The sequence below is a fragment of the Hesperophylax consimilis genome, chromosome 24, assembly GCF_061612785.1.
Source record: "Hesperophylax consimilis isolate HC1 chromosome 24, BYU_Hcon_1.0, whole genome shotgun sequence".
NCBI lineage: Eukaryota > Metazoa > Arthropoda > Insecta > Trichoptera > Limnephilidae > Hesperophylax > Hesperophylax consimilis.
The window spans coordinates 21,664,060-21,683,787 of NC_142859.1; the positions used below are offsets into that span (position 1 = coordinate 21,664,060).

Consider the following 19,728-nt stretch of genomic DNA (forward strand, 5'->3'; position numbering starts at 1 on the left):
TGGGTTATTATGTAATTGTTATGGTGTTTATAAGATTATTATTACAATTATCTGGTTGTTTCGTCACACCATTGGTTCCCTGTAGGTTTGTTTGTTTCCGCCGATCGCAGAGCCAAGATTCAAACATTTTATTTTACTACGAACGCAAGTCTTCAAGTACTTCCTGATATATCACGACATGATAGCCCGGTGTGATCGCTGTTAAACTCTGAATAAATATTTTTATGTCTCTATATAGGTAACTACAAAAATAACCGCTATAATGAAACATAATCATCGCAAGTGTCGATCGCCGTGTGTTTTTTCTGCCGTGATTAGTGTTCTCTGCTTGTGATCTCAAATCTTTCTTCAAATCAGCAACCATGTTCCATTTCTTTAATACGAGTGAGGGAAATGTATGATAATGATTACATTTTTCCTTCGGGGGAAGCAGACATCCGTGTATCGTCTGTCTCTTTATTTCTTAGTGTGCAAGAAAGGGCTGCAACGTTATTGTGATAAAAAATGTAAGTTAATTCATGCCGTTGCCGTGTGGAAACTGTAGGAATTATGGTCCCATGATAACTCATCAAAATGACAATTCAACACATAAATTGTTATAAATATTACATTAAATAGTTATATATGTAACCCTTTTTTGTTTCATCACTTTTCATAAGTTTATAACACTTTTTATAATTGTGTTGAATTGTCATTTTGATGCGTTATCCGGTCACGATGATAATGTTTGAATTTCTCCTTTAAGGGGAGCAGACAGACGTGTATCGTTTGTCTCACTCCTATTTAGTGTGTTAAGAAAAAGCTGCAGCATTATAATGATAAAGAACGCACGTTTTTGCCTTTTTTATGCCGTTACTGAATAATTAATCATTGGCTACAACTTTATATAGGGAGGTGCTTTTCTTTACATTTTTTGGCGACAGTCAAAAAACGATTTGATTGCTTCCTACCATTAAAAATTTAAACGTAAAATGTGTTTTTAATTACACGGCGGTAAATTACGTTTTTTTTTCTAGAATCATAAATTATGCACCTTCTCCTTTCATAACATCTACCTTACCTATAATTTAAGGTGGGGGTAAGAAAATTGAACAATCACGCAAACGCTCGATCAGTGCTACAAAAGCGTGCGTCCACCTCAGTAGGTAACGTTGTCATAGAACAGTATTTTTAAGCAAATGGTTTAAGTAATTGGTTAAGTAATTGGTTAGTGTTTCACAAGGGTGATACTTTTTTTAAATGCGAATACCGTACAAGAGTCCCAACAGCTCTCAGTCGTCGAACCGTCTGGGGCCAGTGAGACTATGGCATCCTCATTTGGGCTAAATGTGAGGCTGAAGGTAGTGGGGATAGGAATAAACAGTTAGGGAAGTACCTGGCTATATAAATCCATTTCAATCAAAGTTTCAAGTTTGAACAGTGGTATTTCATCAGGGCGATATTGCTACATTTTCCACTCTGAAACTTGCCGCAATCAGTGATATATTTTTATATCATAATTTTAAAATAATTATTTACTTGCACACGTTGGGATTTGAAGGATTCCGATATCAGATTCGAAGTCGAGTCTAATTCTCGACCACGGAGGCCGCAAAAACATTTCCAGTTAATCATTAAAAATGCTCAGTTTATTCTCAGAATCGCAAAAGACTTTAATAACCTAAAAACCTTTTTTTTATATACATCTAGAAGTTAAGTTAAGGCTAGAAGTCAGGTAGAATATAATTCATGCATTTGATCTCCTCATTTACAAATTATAAAATTTACGCTGTATTAATTTCAAAATTGTGAAATGAATATATCAAAATTATTTGAAACGCGAAAAATATTTGATCTTCGTTTATTGTATAACATTGTACATTCAAGATTAGACTGCCCTGATGCCATTAACTTTTTGTCATTACATGTAGGTACCTCCGAAGAGTACTAGATAGATCATATTGTTTCACAACAAGAACTTCGTGTTGAATTCTGTCATGGAAAGGATTCATAGATCTGGCAATGAATTAACAGATGTCGCTGATATTTTCATTTTATATTTTGATACATTTAGAACCAAATTAATTCACTTTTCGATGAATTTCATTGGAGACATATCATAATCTATGCATATGCTTAAGAATTCAAAATATCTGATAAAAATTAAAAAAATATATATTATTTTTAGCTTTCTTCAGTTAGCATGTCATTAACTTACCTAGTAAATTGAATTCCTGTTTTATTATTTTTTTTAAATTTAATATTCTTTTTATTTTTACCTACCTTTTTACCTTTTGTTACGTTAAAGATGCTATTGTTTTTAATTTAATTTATAATTTTATTGTTAAAGTCCTATAGGGCCTTTAAAAATAAATAAAACGGACTTAATAAGATTTTGAATCATATTTTTATTCAGAAATCTATAAAACTTTTATAATTTATCTCATTTCGTTTACATTGCGCTTCTCTAATATGGTAATACTTTAACACACACATGCCTCAGAGATCTCATTTCTGCTACAGCATTCAGTCTACTTGTATCGCTCCTCTGCAGTATCAACAACATTGGGGGTTAGTAGCTACGTGTACATAATCGGCGGGTTCCAACTCATCCGTCTAGTTTTAGTATCCACGTGCTAGCTAGATTCGTCTTTAATCATGGAAATAGGTGGAATTATTCGATATTATACTATAATATTAGCAATATACGCCTGCCTGACAACTTTGTAGGGTAAATTATAGGTAGTTTACATCTCCCGAAAATAATAACAACATTACTTTTACCCACATGTATGTGAGACTGGTATCACCGTATACCTCGCGCGGCAAATATTTAATTCTCTCTCCAGTGGTCTAGCCGCCGGTTTAGCCCTAAATATCCTCTAACGTACGCGATCTGTTTTGTTCATAAAATTATTGTAACGAGAATTTTGTCAACAAATTAGTTTACAACCGTTTAATTAAGGTATTATAAATGAAATAATCACCTAGTGCAATTAGGCCTGCTGATAATAACCAAATAAACAAAGAAACACCACATAGCAACGAAGATGAGAAAATTCATATAATTATAATAAAATTATTAAAACCATGCCCGGTTATCCTCATTTCTCCCCTCCAAATGTTAATACACCATAATTTAAGAAATAATTGTACCGGTCTGAGGATTGCTATAATAAAATGAAACCGGTCACGGTCAAACAACAAAATAAAAAGAAAAATGTTTTGAATTTGCTTCAATATATCATTATAATAGAATTTCAAAACGAATTGTCAGTTTCAAAAAATAAATATATTTTATTTCCACATAAATTTTTTCAAGTCCTTTTCTTCAAAAATCTTCTATCACTGAATTTAAGCTCACCTAAAATCAACACTATGTTTTACGAAATAATATTTTTTATACTCTGACCCAAAATGATTATTTGTCTGTGGGTAACACGTGATGTGTAGATGTAGGAAGAATTTCCCTTATTTAATGAAAGATATCTGTTTACAGGAATTAATTGGAGAGGGTGGAATACACGGGAATGCGGGAAAATAATTGCAGTGTTTTGGGTTTCACAATCGCTCTGCGTATGATATATGATACGGGTATACAATGTACACATTTAATATAAGATGGAGCTAGAATATTTAAATCGATTCATGGTGGAACAGTTAACACATATATGTAGGTGCAGCAGGACCACCAAAGCGAAAAGGATGCAGCCCAAAGATGAAAAAAATGAAATATTTACTATCAGTGAATCATAATGGCATAATATAGGGTTTTCCAATAAGAGGTGTTATTTTTAAATTTAATCATAAAAGATCAATAGTTTCATTGCTTGTGTGGCACGTCGCGCCGTTTGTTTTAAAGTAAACGTTTTCCAGATCAATACCATCCAATTCCAGCCATAAAAAAATCATTAATCATCTCTCGATAGCGCAATCCATTCACCGTAACTGTTGCTCCAGTCTCATTTTCGAAAAAATAAGGTCCAATGACTCCGCCGGACTATAAACCGCACCAAACAGTCACACGTTGAGGATAGAGAGGCTTTTTAACAATAATTCTTGGGTTTTTAAAGCCCCAAATGCCACAATTTTGCTTGTCGACGAAGCCACCAAGGTGGAAATGGGCCTCATCACTCAACATGATTTGCATTTGATTCACTCAAGTGAATTTTAATAATTTTAGTGCGTTGTCGAAGCGTGTATCGTTTCATTTTTATTAATGGCGTAGTTTCGTCTTATCAAATGTCAAAAAATTACAGCTTCAAAAGTAACATCTACCCAAATAGCCGGCTATTCAAAATAACACCTCTTATTGGAAAACCCTGTACAATAAAATTTCATGAATTATTTTTTTTCCTTTTCCCTGTCATTTTATCCAGTTAAGAATTTTTTACTCATAAAATACATAAATATAACATAAAATCAGTCAAGTAAATAGAACAATCAGATGGTAATAGTAATTTGGATAAATGAGCCTCAGTACTAGTTAGTTTAAGACATGAAAGGGTATTTTTGTAATCCCTAGCTAGTTAGAGGATTACGAAAGAAACCGTAAAATCAACAACAACAAAAAATCACGGTGGATCATATTTTGTAGTGATTGTAAAAATTCATTGCTCGACACTCGATACGTGACACTTGGCACTTTGATGTTAAATAGTTTTAACTGACATTTTTCAAAAATCATCATTGAGTGGACACCCATTTCTTTTGCTCGTTTCTATGGCCGAAATAATTTTCAAAGCCATCTGCGTTGTATTTCCGTAGATACTTGTATGACAAAGTTCTAACATCAAGCTTTTAAAGCTTCTATTTATTTGACATTGTTTTATTATCACTTTGAACCTTTTGCAATCGCTATTCTGTTTGTATATGACATTTGATCGTTGTTATGAGAAGCCGAGTAGTTTGTTAGTTTGGTTGGATAGGATCTAACTTTACTTACCATGTTCTGAGGTGTCAAAGTTTGCAAAGACGAATTCTCTTGATCTATTTAACAATTTCTGATTATGAGGTTCAATCTTATGTAAATTATTTTAGTTTAACACATTTCAAATGCAGATATTTAACCCTGTCTTCGAATGGCATAGGGGAATGTAGTTACAACATTATTCAATGAATTGTTATCCTAACTGGTCTCATATGGTTATATTTGCAAGCTTAGTTATGTTCTGGAGTGGTAAATATACTTTATATTTCAATATTTACTTTTAAAATATTAAAATAAAATATTTTACACAATTTTCAGCCTAAAAATCAAAGGTTGGTAAATACTTTGATACCTCATATCACAGAACATGGTAAGGTAAAGTTAAAACCCTGTCCAACCAAGGTCATGACTTGACACGTATATTTGATACTTTCCATCAGAAACTAATCGTATATATATTTCAGGTGACGGAGCCAGACACACCTCCCATATACGAGAAACCAGTAAGCAGGCCAGCCACCCCTGGTAGCCTAAAAAACAGTCTTGACAAAGAGCCTCTTTCTCTGCCAATTCCTGCCAGTCCTGCAAAACCTGCAGATATTTCTGGTGCTCTGCCAAGCCCGGCCAAGTCAATCGAAGCTATACCACCAAGCCCTTCAAAGTCCCTTGGCAGTGGAAAAGCCCCTGCAGCCGCACCACCCCCTGCGGTTGAAAAGAAAGAAAAAGTCGTCTACTCTGATGATGAGGATAGTGAAGATGATGAGGAAGAAGACAGAAGGGAGTTGGAAGGAAGGACTTATACTACTAAAGGAGTTGAGGTATGTTTCTTTAGATGATTTTTTTTTCTAAATACGTTGACCAACATCGATTTGCGGATTTCGAAAAAAAAAATTATTTGGTACAATATTTTTTACATTTCAAAGTTTTCCAGTAATGTTGGCCTCACTGGGTGGCTTGCCCGTACTATTTATTATTATTTATCTTGTGGCAAGTAGCTGGTAAAACACATGAGCTTTGCAAAAGTTGTGCATACCACTCTCGATTACAATCTAACTACTGTTGGTTAAATGAAACAAAGGTTTAAATTTCAGAATGTTATTGATAATTCATTGTGGTAGGCCATAGCAGTCAAAAACGGTGCGTGTTTTAAATTATAGGTAGTTAACATCTCCCGAAAATAATAACAACATTACTTTTACCCACATGTATATTGTATGTGAGACTAGTATCACTGTTATACCTCGCGCGGCAAACATTTTATTTTCTCTCCAGTGGTCTAGCCGCCAGTTTAGCCCTTAATATCCTCTAACGTACGCGATCTTTTTTGTTCATAAAATTATTGTAACGAGAGTTTTGTTAACAAATTAGGTTAAAACCGTTCAATTTAGGTTTTATCTAAATAAATATTAAATGAAATAATTACCGCAGTAATTAGGCCTGCTGGTAATAACCAAATAAACAAAGAAACAACACATAGCAACGAAGATGAGAAAATTCATATAATTATAATAAAATTATTAAAACCATGCCTGGTTATCCTCATTTCTCCCCTCCAAATGTTAATACACCATAGTTTAAGAAATAATTGTACCGGTCTAAGGATTGCTATAATAAGATGAAACCGGTCACGGTCAAACACCAAAATAAGAAGAAACATGTTATGAATTTGCTTCAATATATCATTATAATGGAATTTCACCACGAATTATCAGTTTAAAAAATAAATATATTTTATTTCCTCATAAATTTTTCTTCCTTTCTTTTCTTCAAAAATCTTCTATCTCTGAATTTAAGCTCACTTAAAATCAACACTATGTTTTACGAAATAATATTTTTTATACCCTGACCCAAAATGATTTGTATTGATTTGATTTGTCTGTGGGTAACACGTGATGTGTAGATGTAGGAAGAATTTCCCTTATTTAATAAAAGATATCTGTTTACAGGAATTAATTGGAGTGGGTGGAATACACGGGAATGTGGAAAAATAATTGCAGTGTTTTGGGTTTCACAATCGCTCTGCGTATGATATATGATACGGGTATACATTATACAATGTACACATTTAATATACAAAATTACAAAATCATTTTTCTTTCTAGATCGACCGAGCTAGCGCAGGGAATTTGAAAAGGACGAAGGAAGAAAAGGATGCGGATACTGAGGAGGAAGATAATTTCGGCTACACAAGTAGTGAGTGCTTTTAACTACTTTATAATCTTCGTTGAATTGTATTGAAATATCTTGTAAATGGTTTGCTGTCCAAATATAGGTTTTTTATTTGATGTACGAATATTTTTTGCTGGGTTTATGGTTTTTTTGTGTGTTTTTAATAATCGGTACCTACCCGGCGTTATATGGTGAAAAATCTTTAGCCTTTCACATGGTTTGTGAATTCCAATTTTTATTCAGATTGAAATTGTGAATATTTTGACGGAAACGGAAACGTGAAATTAAACACTTGATTAGGAAGATACAGGAAAAAAATTACAAATACATTTTTATCAGACCATGAATATACAGATGTTTCAGAACGTATCCTACGGACTTTAACCAGCAGGTTTTATTTGGAGTAAAAATATTGCACGTGGATGGCATTTTGCTGTCCGGGTATTTTTTTAGTAACTTCAAAGCAATAATTTATTATTATAATATTTATTTCAGTCACATGTCGCCAAGGGCGGATCCAGCTTTGGCGCCAGGGGGGGGTCACGTAGTCGTGGTCAAGTTGATTTTTTTTTTTTTTAAAGAAAGACAAACATTCCCGGGTTACGAATAACCCAACAATAACTCCTACCACCACCACAGAAAGCCGAAAATGCTTGCTTGTGTTGTGATGGAGGACTTAGGTCCGGTCAGTTACAGTTACAAGAAGTTATAATTTAATTTTGATAATAATATATACAAGTAAAAAGTATGTATTGTTGGATATGGTAACACTAGGTATATCATTAAGATTGTCTTTTGCTCCGCAAGCCCGGGCGGCGTAGGCTCGTGTAATGTCAATTGTCAACCAATACAGTACAGATTACAATTATTAATCGTGTTCTTATTTCACCACAATATAACATGGTCTCAGGTGTGTCTTCAACATAGTATTGTGTGTAGGAATCTTGCAACTTTTTGAATTTCCTTTTCCTAGTTGTAGTTATTCGCCATCATATATAAAATCATAAGTACACGGTAAAAGTTCATAACATCTGTCAAAACACCGCCATCTTTAGCAAAAAGCATAAATATACCAAACCACCTACTCATACAAAAAGTCAAATCAAAGGTTATGTGGTTAAGTTCGCAGAGAACAAACAATAAATCTAGTGAACGTTAAACGTCAAATTCAAAAATTCGCCGGATATCAAAGTGTTGCCGTATAAAAAAAAAATCAGTGTGGAATTTTACAAAATTAAGGGAACATAATCGGAGACGGAACATTTTCATGTAAATCATTCAAAATCCATTATTAAAAATAATACTATGCATTTCTAAAAAAAATTACTAACGTTTTCGTAATCTTAGTAAAAAAATCTATCCACACTTTTAGCCTTCATTTTAATTGATTCTGAAGAATTTTTTACAAATATTAAAAATGTGTCCACTTCCGAAGTTATTAATTCATCATCTAGAAAAATAAAATCTGGTACTTACCGCTAAGTCCGCTAACTTTATAGTTATACACGGGTTATAAAGTTTTAAAATCGTTGAACGTAAAATATATTAATTGTAAGGTATTGTTTTATTAATCTAAAATATAAATAACTTGCATCCCTCGTGCGGCATAATTTTATTTTTTTTAAATTCAATTATAATTTCGCCGAAATAAATTAAAATGTTAGCCTTGGGCAAAACCTCGATGAACGAGGTTGTGTCTCGCCTTAAGAATTGCTTTAGGAAGTATAGGAAGGCTGGTAATTCGCGCGGGCGCGTTAGACCTGTCCAGACCTGTCAAAAAACTTACTAAAATTACGTTAAGTGACTTTTGGTGTCGTTTACATTGGGAATTTGGCCAAACTCGCCTTCAAGAGCGATTTACAGGAAAAAAACTTACGAGTCTAACCCCAGCCTTAGAACATTAACAAATAACATTTGAGTTTAAACACACATACACTGGCATAATTAAGAAACTGATTAGATTACTTACCATTTCTTGTAATGAATTGAATTTGCAGCAACAATTTTTAAGAACACTATTACTTATATTGGAACTTATTTTTTTTTAACTTAGTAAACAAATAAAAGTAAACACTTTATTAATAAAGTTTAGTCGTTCCGATTGAGGTTAGGTTTTGCTAGACGCTAGACGTTAGTCGAAACAAAGCGCGCGCAAGCGTCACACGTGGTTACACGAAATGTGTCATAATAATATGAAAGGTGGCGGCCGAAGCGCGCGCCGGTGGCGGTGCGCGGTGACGCGGTAACATTCGAATTTTTGACGCGTTCGTTCCCGAATAATGCGTTTGCCGTCAAACAAAGTATTATATTAAATTAATTAAATATTGAAAGTACTTAAATAAAATTTATATTGTGACAAAAAATATATAAAAACATTATGTTTAACAATTTTAATTAGTGGTCCACCTAGGTCCTGGATGGGCCCAGGACCTAGGTAGTCATGACCCCCCCTGGGCCCCAGCCCAGGGGGGGGGTCATGACCACCGTGACCCCCCCCCTGGATCCGCCACTGCATGTCGCCACTGATTGCATTGAATTTACACAAGGCAACTTGTACCACGTGTTATGTATAATATTACACGGCGAAAGGGTTTGCGGTTCCGACTTGTGACCAAAATGGTGCCAAATTAAAATAAATCTTTTATTCTCCAAATAAGCTCAGGAATCATTGATAAAAAATTGTTTGGTACGTCTTATTTATTTAATGTTAACGGTATACCATAAACAATAAATCAAATACAATGACATCAGAAAGTATAAAATGATCAGAAACTTGTAATGATCTGCACTTTTCAAACTTTTGTTTCTTCTCTTCTTTCTACGATAAATTTTCTTTAAGTCCCATAGGTAACTTTTCCATAAAGCTTTGGTTATGTATATATCCGGGGTAGGAATATCCTCCCTGCCGTCTTTACAACCCTTTGCTCCCCTCTTTATTACACACCCCTTCAAGTGTGTACATCCTAGTTTGTCTACGTGTTTTACGACCTTGAACATAATTATTTCACGTGACGGTTCAGTATAAAAAGGTTTCACCGAACGTTGTGTTGGTTTTTTGTTTCTCGGTATAGAAACCTAGTTATCAATTGTATGTGTGTGGTATCCCTCGGTTCTTTTGAGATAGAGTGAGTTGAATCCATTAACGCTGTTTTTTTTTAAGCCATTTCATAAACCTTATTTTCTGACTCGCCTGCTCTCTAACTAGCTACATGATTCTGCCTGTCGAAGGGTAATGTGAGTATAATAAAGTGTTAGATTTTATATATATGATATAAATACGATAAATTTATGGTGTTAGTTGCCGGCGCCATCCATGTATATATTTTGGGAGGGAAGGGAGAGGAACGGAAATGAATTTTTTCAAGCTAAGTTGGCTCCTCCTCTTTACCAAACAAATCTGATGGATGATAATTTGAACAAGGCGATCGATATCTGCGTATCTGGATATCCGAACCGGCCGGGTCTCCCCTTGTTCCAAATTGGCAACCGTCACGCCAGAATAAAGAAAACCAGGTCTCCTCACCAATTTCAGAAATGCCCCAACCTCATTGCACCTCCAGGAAAATCTACTTTACTGAATGTAGAAGGGGAAAACCATGACATCCCTTGTCACGAATCTAGTCGCGAAAATGTGACACGTAAGGTCCTAAGTTACATGCCACCTCCAGAAAACGCTGTAAATTCCTCGTCGTCGAGAACTTACATCCCTTTCTAGGTCAATAACATAGATAACACACGAAGATCTTATCGACATTTAGTCTGCTTCCATCGATAGTTTGTGTGCCTATCCATTCAGCCAATTATCATGTGAGATATATGTAAGGTTTACTCGAAATGCCAAATTTAGGATGAGGACTGTCTGTATTTTAGTATTTGGTTCCAGTAATTATTTTATGAGGTTACTAGCATCCTCGTGTATTAGGTATGGGTAACTTCTATTTAATACCTATCCTCTCAGGTAGGTATAAACGGATAATTGGTTTGATTTTGGCATTTAATTTTATGAGGCTGCCTACCTCTCGAAAGGGACCTGTTGAGAAAAGTTGTTCGGTTGGTAGTTTTATTTCGGAGATTACCATCTCCCCCTTTGACTCTGGATTTATTTTTGTGCATCCCAATTTGTAAATTAGAATGTCAAACAATAGATGAAAAGTATCAAATTAGAAAGTCAAATAACAGAATAAAAGTATTCAGACAAACATACTTCCTTTTACGGTTCTACCTAAATACAATATCACTTGTACAATATTACAAATCATACATAGATCCTCACACACTAACATCAAACCAGCATTTAATTCAGACATACACCAGCACAAAACACGGTCCCAAAATCTAATACACCTAGCATCGTCTACCCACACAACAAAATTTGGTATTAACTCATTACAATATATTGCATATAGACAATACAATACATTACCTAAGGAAATAAAGCAATCAGTAACTAACAAAAAAATATTAGTTAAAACGCTTAAAGATTATTTCCTGAAAATGTTTTTAAACCAGTGAATTTTCGCTCGCTTTCATATGTTGGTTTACTATGTTTCATGTGTATAGATGTCTCTCAGTATTTCTAAAATCTCTATTCTTAACAATGTTTTTTTCCTTATTTATTTATTTTTCTTTTCCTTTTCAATATGTTGTATTTTTTTAAAAGTGTAATATCCTTGTAAAATGTATTTTATGTGTCTGTACTTCCCGTAATGAGTTTTATCTCAACTCATTGGGAATAATGTGTTACTTACCATGTTTTTTGTAATACATTATAAATAAATAAATAAAAATAAAATAAATTCATTTTTGTTCTGTCTGGTTGCATCCGATCGCTTTCTATTCGGGCGGTCATACGATAGCAAAACTTCCCCTTCGACTGACTGTACACCGCGCCTCGGCGTACATATGAAAAGGTCACTGGCCCGTCTCCCTTTTTCAGCTGATAGATAATCTGATTGACACATTCCCTTTTGAAACATTATTTGGGCGGCAGGGGTTGTAAACTTGGTTGCTGTTCTTCGGTTGTATCCGTCTTTTAAAGGGTTTTCTAGAATTTAATAAATAATATAAAAAAACTCACCCTGTTAGTCACCTCCAAATCCTAGTGTGAAATTTACCTGGTTACACACTACATAGCTAAATCAGTTTAATTTTCAGTCTCCTCCCTACACCTATAAAAGAGTAATTAAATAATCCTGTAAACAAAATTATACCTCCCTAATCTCTGTCAGGATTCGAACCCGAGTTTTATGATTTGATTCTCTGGTTTACGGTCTCCGTGGATAGAACGCCATCTCGCCAATTATTTTATTCCTCCCTAGCTCGATCAACCGATATGATAAACACTTCCTGCTGCTAAATACGTTCACTTTATTTTTAAAACGCAATTATTATTATTATTATTGTTATGTTTTTAAAACAAGTAATTTAGTTTGAACTATTTACGAAATCACGTTTAATTTAACACATTTTATATTATGATCGCGATCGCACAACTCTTAGCTCCCTTGAGGTGATTTTTCACAAAACGGCGCTCTACAAATTATCCAATTATTATTATCTCTATCCTCACTGAGTCCAACCACTTTCACTTCACACAAACACCGGTTAAATAATATTTCACTTTAATTCAATATTTAACAATACTTTTTAACACCATCTGAATTCACTAACTAACTGTAATTCCACACATCGCCACTGATTTTTAATCGATTTCTCCGAGCTGTCTCCATCTCCAACTTCAAATCCCGACTGCCTCTCCTGCGATCTCTTCTTTTCTCCCTTCCCGTGGGAACGTGTTTACTTCAAGGCCCGCCTGTCAATAAATCTTATGTCTAAACAAAAAAATTTTTGGAGTACATTCGTTTCGTTTATTTAAGTGATTGTTCAAATCATCACAAACTCTATAATAACCGTGATTGATTACCAAAATGATTTTAAATGTTTTTCTGCGAATTTCTCTAAAACAATTATACATCAATATATGAATATTATCATAATTTGCATAAAAAATGTTTTAAAAAATTGAAAATTTTAGTTGGATAATTAGAGTATATGATAGAGGTTTCATATTTATGACAAATAGAAAACAAAAGAGGATATAAAAAGCAAAGAGTTCACAAAAATACCAATTTTCTACGTATTTAACTTTTTACGTTAGTATGAGTAGACTTACATTTTATTGGTCATGATTTAAAAGATATGATATTAAAGCCTTTTTGTACCTAGCTTCTATGCAGTTAAACAAATCCGCTACATCTGCGTACCTATTACTAATTTCATGTAATCTAGGTACAAGCGAGTGTTTGAAATGTTCAGTCTTAGAATTGTTACAATTAAAGAGGGTTTTAGAACGAGTAGCTCTTATGGGTACATGAAATTCAATGAGGTTAATTAAATCAATGCTGTCTACACTACCATTTACACTTTTGAACATAAATATTAAGTCGGATATAATTCTTCGATCTGAGAGTTTAGATAAATTTAATTTTTTCACTAAGTAATTAAAGTTTATACTTTCAATGGGAATACCGAGTTTAAAGCTAATGTGTCTTAGGAATTTTTGTTGATTTTTTTCTTTTGAATCTGAATGTATTTTATAATGGGGGGACCAGATCGAGGAGTTATATTCGACTTGACTTCAAACTAAAGATGTATACAAAATTTTCAATTGTTACACTCTATAAATATATGAAGGAAGGAACCTCTGTAATTCAAAACAGAGAAGTGTAAGGTTCTATCCACTTTACCTGTCGTCACATGAAATAGATTAGATATAGTCTTCAGTTTATTTGTGTAAACTTTCTCATTCTACCTTCAAAAAATAATTACAGTATTTTTGTAATTATTTTTTCTGAAGTATTTTCACCCAACTTAAATAGCGTTATTTCTTTATAAATGTTGGTTTCATTCTTAAAATAATTTTCATAGTTGCATTTTTCAAATCCCGCCAAAACAATCTAAAACTGACGGGGTACGCATGACATCCGTACCTCTGTTTTGTCGGTTAACAGTAAGGTCAATCCACTAAGGTCAATCCACTAAGGTCGTTATGAAAAGAAAAAAAAACCCAATTTACCTATTTAGGAAGGTTTCCAAAACACAAAACCCGTGTACGAATATATGCAGCACAACACAAAATTGTCGGAATTCTTAAAGCATTCGACCGGTCAACCCATGAGGTAGCTGTCAAAGTACGTTTCAGTGTCTCACTGTTTTAATCGTTTTTAAATTACGGTTTATTTATTCTACGTATAATCAATCTACATAAATGAAACTGTTCTTTTGTTCAAAATCCTAAATCTACAAAAGTTCTTCAATGATTGTTATTCAATTTTGGCACAACTTTACATTCGAATACGCGTGTGTTTTTATATACCGTATTATATAGATATCACCTGTGACAGGTAAAAACAAGGTTTTATGAAGAAAAAAAAACGTTTTTTCAAAATAGCGCCATCTGTTGGACGTAAAAGCAACATGCGATATTGTTTCTCCAACAACACAGACAGACTGAGGCACAGCAGTGGCGGGGTACAGCTAGTTATAGTTAGTAAAAGTTTCAGCATTCGCGTTCGTCGATCTATATGATTAAATTTTTGTTTTTTAAGCCATAATGTTTCACTTAAGTTCCCCATTCCCAACTATCTAAAAAATTTATAGAGAATCTGGCAGTTGATTCGTGCTCCCGACAAGATAGGGTTTGCATTCTGCAAACGAGATTGGCGTGTAATTTAGTGCCCGTTCGATGTTAATTTACACCCCTAGTCGAGCAGATATCTTGGCAGCAATACTGCCAGACTTGTTTTCAATTCAGATAAAGATTTCACCAACAGGCCTGATACAGAAGAATGAGCAGCATTTTTAGACTCGCTGAAAACTTATTTCAATAGAGAAGCTTTGAAATAAGCTAAATTAAATAATGTTCTTGGCTTGGAGGTATTTATTTTATTTGATCAGCGAATTGTATGATGGCAGAACTCTCCTATCGAAAAATTGTATCGGGAAAAGTCTTGTAGTCAAAATACGTCTACCCGATTACGCCGTACGCCTTACATTTCGATAATCTTTGTCATAAATAATAGTATATATCGCCAATGGGGTGATATTCACAAAAACCGCCCTATTCAAATCATCACTTTTATGTGAATATCGCACAAAGGTACTAACTGCTCAAAGCTATCTGGAACCAGTCAGACTATGGCATCCCCCAATTGGAATATCTTGTGAGGCTGAAAGTAGTGTAGGGGGAAAGGATATGGGGAAGAGGAAAGTACCTGCTATTCAGATCTGGTTAATCAACACGGCTAAAGCCATTTTAAGTAAAGTTTCATTTCTGAATGATGTTATTACACCAAAGTGATACTGAGAGTATCTTCGACTCTGAAACGTGCCGCAAATATATTATATATTATTCAAAATGAATAAGTTATGAAACAACACAAATTAATCAAATAAAATTTAACTGCGCACCCGAGATATCCGGATTCCTAGTACTATTATTTATATGACACAATAAATTGGGCATCTTGCTTTGAAAGATTTCTGCGAATTTCAAATTTAAAATTACATCAAATGTATTAAAAAAATAACATTAGTCAAAAAAAAGCTTTAAAAATTATATGACGTAAGAAAATAATACTGCTTCAGATATGGTGTAAACAGTTTTCCTGCTCTACATGCGATATCGAATTCGAAATGCAATATCATTCCTCGTTCGAAAATAAATTTCCAGTGCCTTGACCGGAAAATATTACCACATTCCTTCTGATGGATATGACAGAGTACACACAGCAAATAACACCCCAATGAAAACAGTATGCATTGCGAATTAAATTGGTTGCTGTACAACGTGCTATCAAACTCCCAACCCTATTTCCCAGTCTGGGCATCAATCACCCATTATGTATGCATGGAATAAATTACATCGGCGTGAGTGAAAAAATAGCAGTAGTTATTTGATGCAGCGCACTGCGGCACGAATCGCAATTTTAACTGGTCAAAAATAAGTTTTCGACTATCGTGAATTATTTTAAACTCCTGTGTAATGTCAAAAATACTAATATTATTATTATTTTTAATTTTTTTTATTATTTTTTATTTTTTTATTTGGGAAAATCAAGAGATTATTTACATATATAAGAATAAACTAAATAATAAAGATAAAATCCAATAACAGATTTTCACTTAAAATTATAATAATAATAAAAAATATTAAAACAAGAAACTAAGGGTTCTGTACCCGTGGCCTGAGAAATTTACAAAAAATACAAAATTGTAAATAATAAATAAAAAATAATAACAGATCTAGGAACACAAATAAATTAAAATTTAAAGTTAACTGATATACTAATATACTAATAATCAGCTAAATTTCAAAAAATTAAATTTAACTGATATACTAATAACCAACTAAAATTCAAAACAAAATGTATTGTAAAATTTCAACACAGCAGCAATCAATAAAAGCACTACACAATAGCAATAATAACAATATAATAAATGTATACCTACAACTAAATTGAACACATGAGTATAAATTGGAAGGTAAGTAACTGGAAAGGATTCAAAGCAATAACATGATAACTTCTAGTAGAATATTTAAAATTATTTAATGTTAGTTATTACATATCTTTTGAAGGTTCCTAAATTACTTGAGAATATGTCCATATCATTAAAATTCTTATTAAATATACTACAGGCTCTGAATATAAACGCATTTTGTCTTATATTAGTAGAACATTTATAGAGATGAAAAAGTGATTTTTCTCTAGTTCTAACGCTCGGGACTCTAAAATTAATTTCAGACAGAAGGGGAGAACAATCAATAAAGCCATTGATAATTTTATGGAGATATATTATATCAGCGGAGTCTCTTCTAGTTTTTAATGGCTTAAGTCCATAAAGGTCCATCGAGCTGTTTACGTCAAGGTTTGAATTTAGTTTGAAATTTAAATGATGGACAAATTTTCTTTGGATGGCTTCAATGCGATTTATGTAAATATTATATTGAGGATTCCATATGGGAGAAGCGAATTCAAGATGACTGCGAACATAAGAAAAATACAATATTTTAAGTGTTATGATATTATTAAATTCTTTTCCATTACGGAATAAGAATCCTAGCATTCTAAGGGCTTTCTTAACAATCATATCAATATGAGCCTCAAATGTAAGTTTACTGTCAAGTATAACACCTAGATCACGAATTTGTGTAACTTTTTTGAGTAGTTGGCCAGCTATATGATAATTATGGTCAAACTTAATTTTATTTCTAGTGAAGGTAATTACATAACATTTAGAAGTGTTCATGTTGAGACGATTGCGGATACAATAATCATTAAGCCTATACAGATCTTCTTGTAGTTTAAAGCAGTCAATTATAGAATTAATAGGCAGGAATATTTTCATATCATCAGCGAAAAGTAGAACATTTGCATAATTAAAGCATTTTATAATGTCGTTGATGAAAATTGTAAACAGTAACGGTCCCAGGTGAGATCCTTGGGGCACACCTGAGGGTATATTTACAATCTCAGAGATGAAGCCATTTATTGTTACTCCCTGAGTGCGCCCATTAATATAGGAGACTAACCATCTATATAAATCCCCATGAATTCCCAAAGCTAGTAATTTGGACAAAAGAAGACTGTGGTCAATTTTATCAAACGCTTTTGAGAAGTCTGTATAGATTACGTCAACTTGGATTTGATCATCCATTGATTTAGTAATATTTTCAATGAAAATGGCAAGATTAGATACAACCGATCTTTTTTTCATAAAGCCATGTTGGTTCACGAGTATTTCAGACTCGATGCAGTTATATAGTTGTTCATGAACAATTTTTTCAAAAATTTTACTAAAGATTGGTAATTTAGATATCGGTCGATAGTTCTGGACATCATTTTTAGCCCCAGACTTAAAAACAGGTGTGATGAGAGCACTCTTCCAACGATCAGGAAAGATACCTTCTTTCAATGAGGATTGAAAGAGCAATAATAGGGGCTTCGAGATTACCTTGCTACACATTTTGATAAAGAAAGCCGGAATTTTATCACTACCCGCACCCAGTGAGCTAGAAATAGTATCGATTATTTTTTCTATTTTTTGTTTTGAAACTGATACCGAGGAGATATTAACTTGATTGTCAAAATGATAGTTGGTAGAGTGTACATCGGAAATAGTGTTGTAATTAAAGGTGGAGACGAAATGCTGTGAGAACAGGTTACATATTGCGAAAGGATTTTCAGCAGTCACTTCGCCCAGTTTCATAACATGAGGCAAACCAGAATTATTTCTTTTTCCTTTAACATAAGACCAAAAGTTTTTAGGGTCACGAGATATATTAAGTTCAGCGTTTGTTATAAATTGTTTAAGACATTCTCTAGACAATTTCTTTTGCCTTGATCGAAGGATACAGAATTCATGGTAGTCTAAAGGATTGGACCACCTTTTCCACATTTTGAACACTTTATATTTTTCCTTAGTCAGTTTTATTAGGGCTGGACTAAACCAATAGGGATAAGAATTATTAATATGAACTTCCTTTGACGGGACGTTTAATCGAATGATTTCATATAAAATTGTATAAAAGCGGTCAATAGCAGTATTGGTTGATAGGTTTAAAAATTCTGCATTCCAATCAATACTACTAAGGACGTTATTTATTGTTTCATAGTTAGCTTTCCTAAAAAGATTGATTGTTCGTTTGTTGTCCACCATAGGAGTTTCCAGAGATATGTTAATGTCAACAAGAATGCTTTTATGATGTTTACATTCAGGGATGAGATACTGGTCAGTATTTGATACAATTACAGGGATCGAGCTAAAAACAAGGTCTAGGTATGTATGATTATTATTTGGAAAGGTGCAGTACTGTGATAGATCAGTAAATGAAAGGGTGTCAGATAGTTTGGAAATAATTTCAGATTTAGAGCCATTCGTAATTTGCATACTATTACCATTACTTAAAGACCAGTTAATTTGAGGTAAGTTGAAATCACCCGATATGACAAAATGATCATCGTGATGTAGTCCTCGAAGTTCACATAGTTTATCCATGAATTCATTTATATTTTGTGAGTGATTGACTCCTGGAGGTATGTAAACACAGCATAAATGAATTTTTATGAAATTATTAATCGTAACAGTCACCCAGATGTCTTCAGCATTCGTGTTAAAATCCTTAAGTTCATGAGCTATGAGGTGCTTCTTCAACGCAATCATTACTTCACCTCCTCTTTTTTGCTCATTGCGATCGCGCCTAAATACCAGGTAACGGTTGTCAAATAGCTCTTCACTAGCAATACTGTCTACAAGCCAAGTTTCAGTTATCATAATAATATCATTGTTGTTATTGGTAACATTAAAATAAAATCTATCAGTCTTAGAACGCAGTCCAGTCACATTTTGATAATATACATTCAACATTTTAGTACATTTAGTTGATAAAATATATAAAATGTAAGACTGATAAAATAGTTGTAAGCATGTTCTAGTAAATTATAAATATTAGAGTGGTGTTGTAGTAACGCAAGCAGAGTAATTGTAGGATAATTTGGATTAAAGTTGGTAGTATTAAAAGAGTTAGTTGTTAATATTATACAAATAAAGAAAAACCAGTACAAAGGATGATATTTTAAATTAGGAAAAAA

At 33.3% G+C, this 19,728-nt stretch overlaps 1 protein-coding gene across 1 annotated transcript in view; it reads left to right on the top strand.

Moving 5' to 3' along the window:
- Nucleotides 1–19,728, top strand: part of LOC149412080 (multiple PDZ domain protein-like) — a 402,130-nt gene that overhangs the window by 137,719 nt on the left and 244,683 nt on the right. Inside the window, exons 17-18 of the mRNA XM_089646295.1 lie at nucleotides 5,374–5,727; nucleotides 7,012–7,102. Of these exons, the coding sequence (XP_089502421.1) occupies nucleotides 5,374–5,727; nucleotides 7,012–7,102 (445 nt within the window). The remainder of the gene's footprint in view (nucleotides 1–5,373; nucleotides 5,728–7,011; nucleotides 7,103–19,728) is intronic.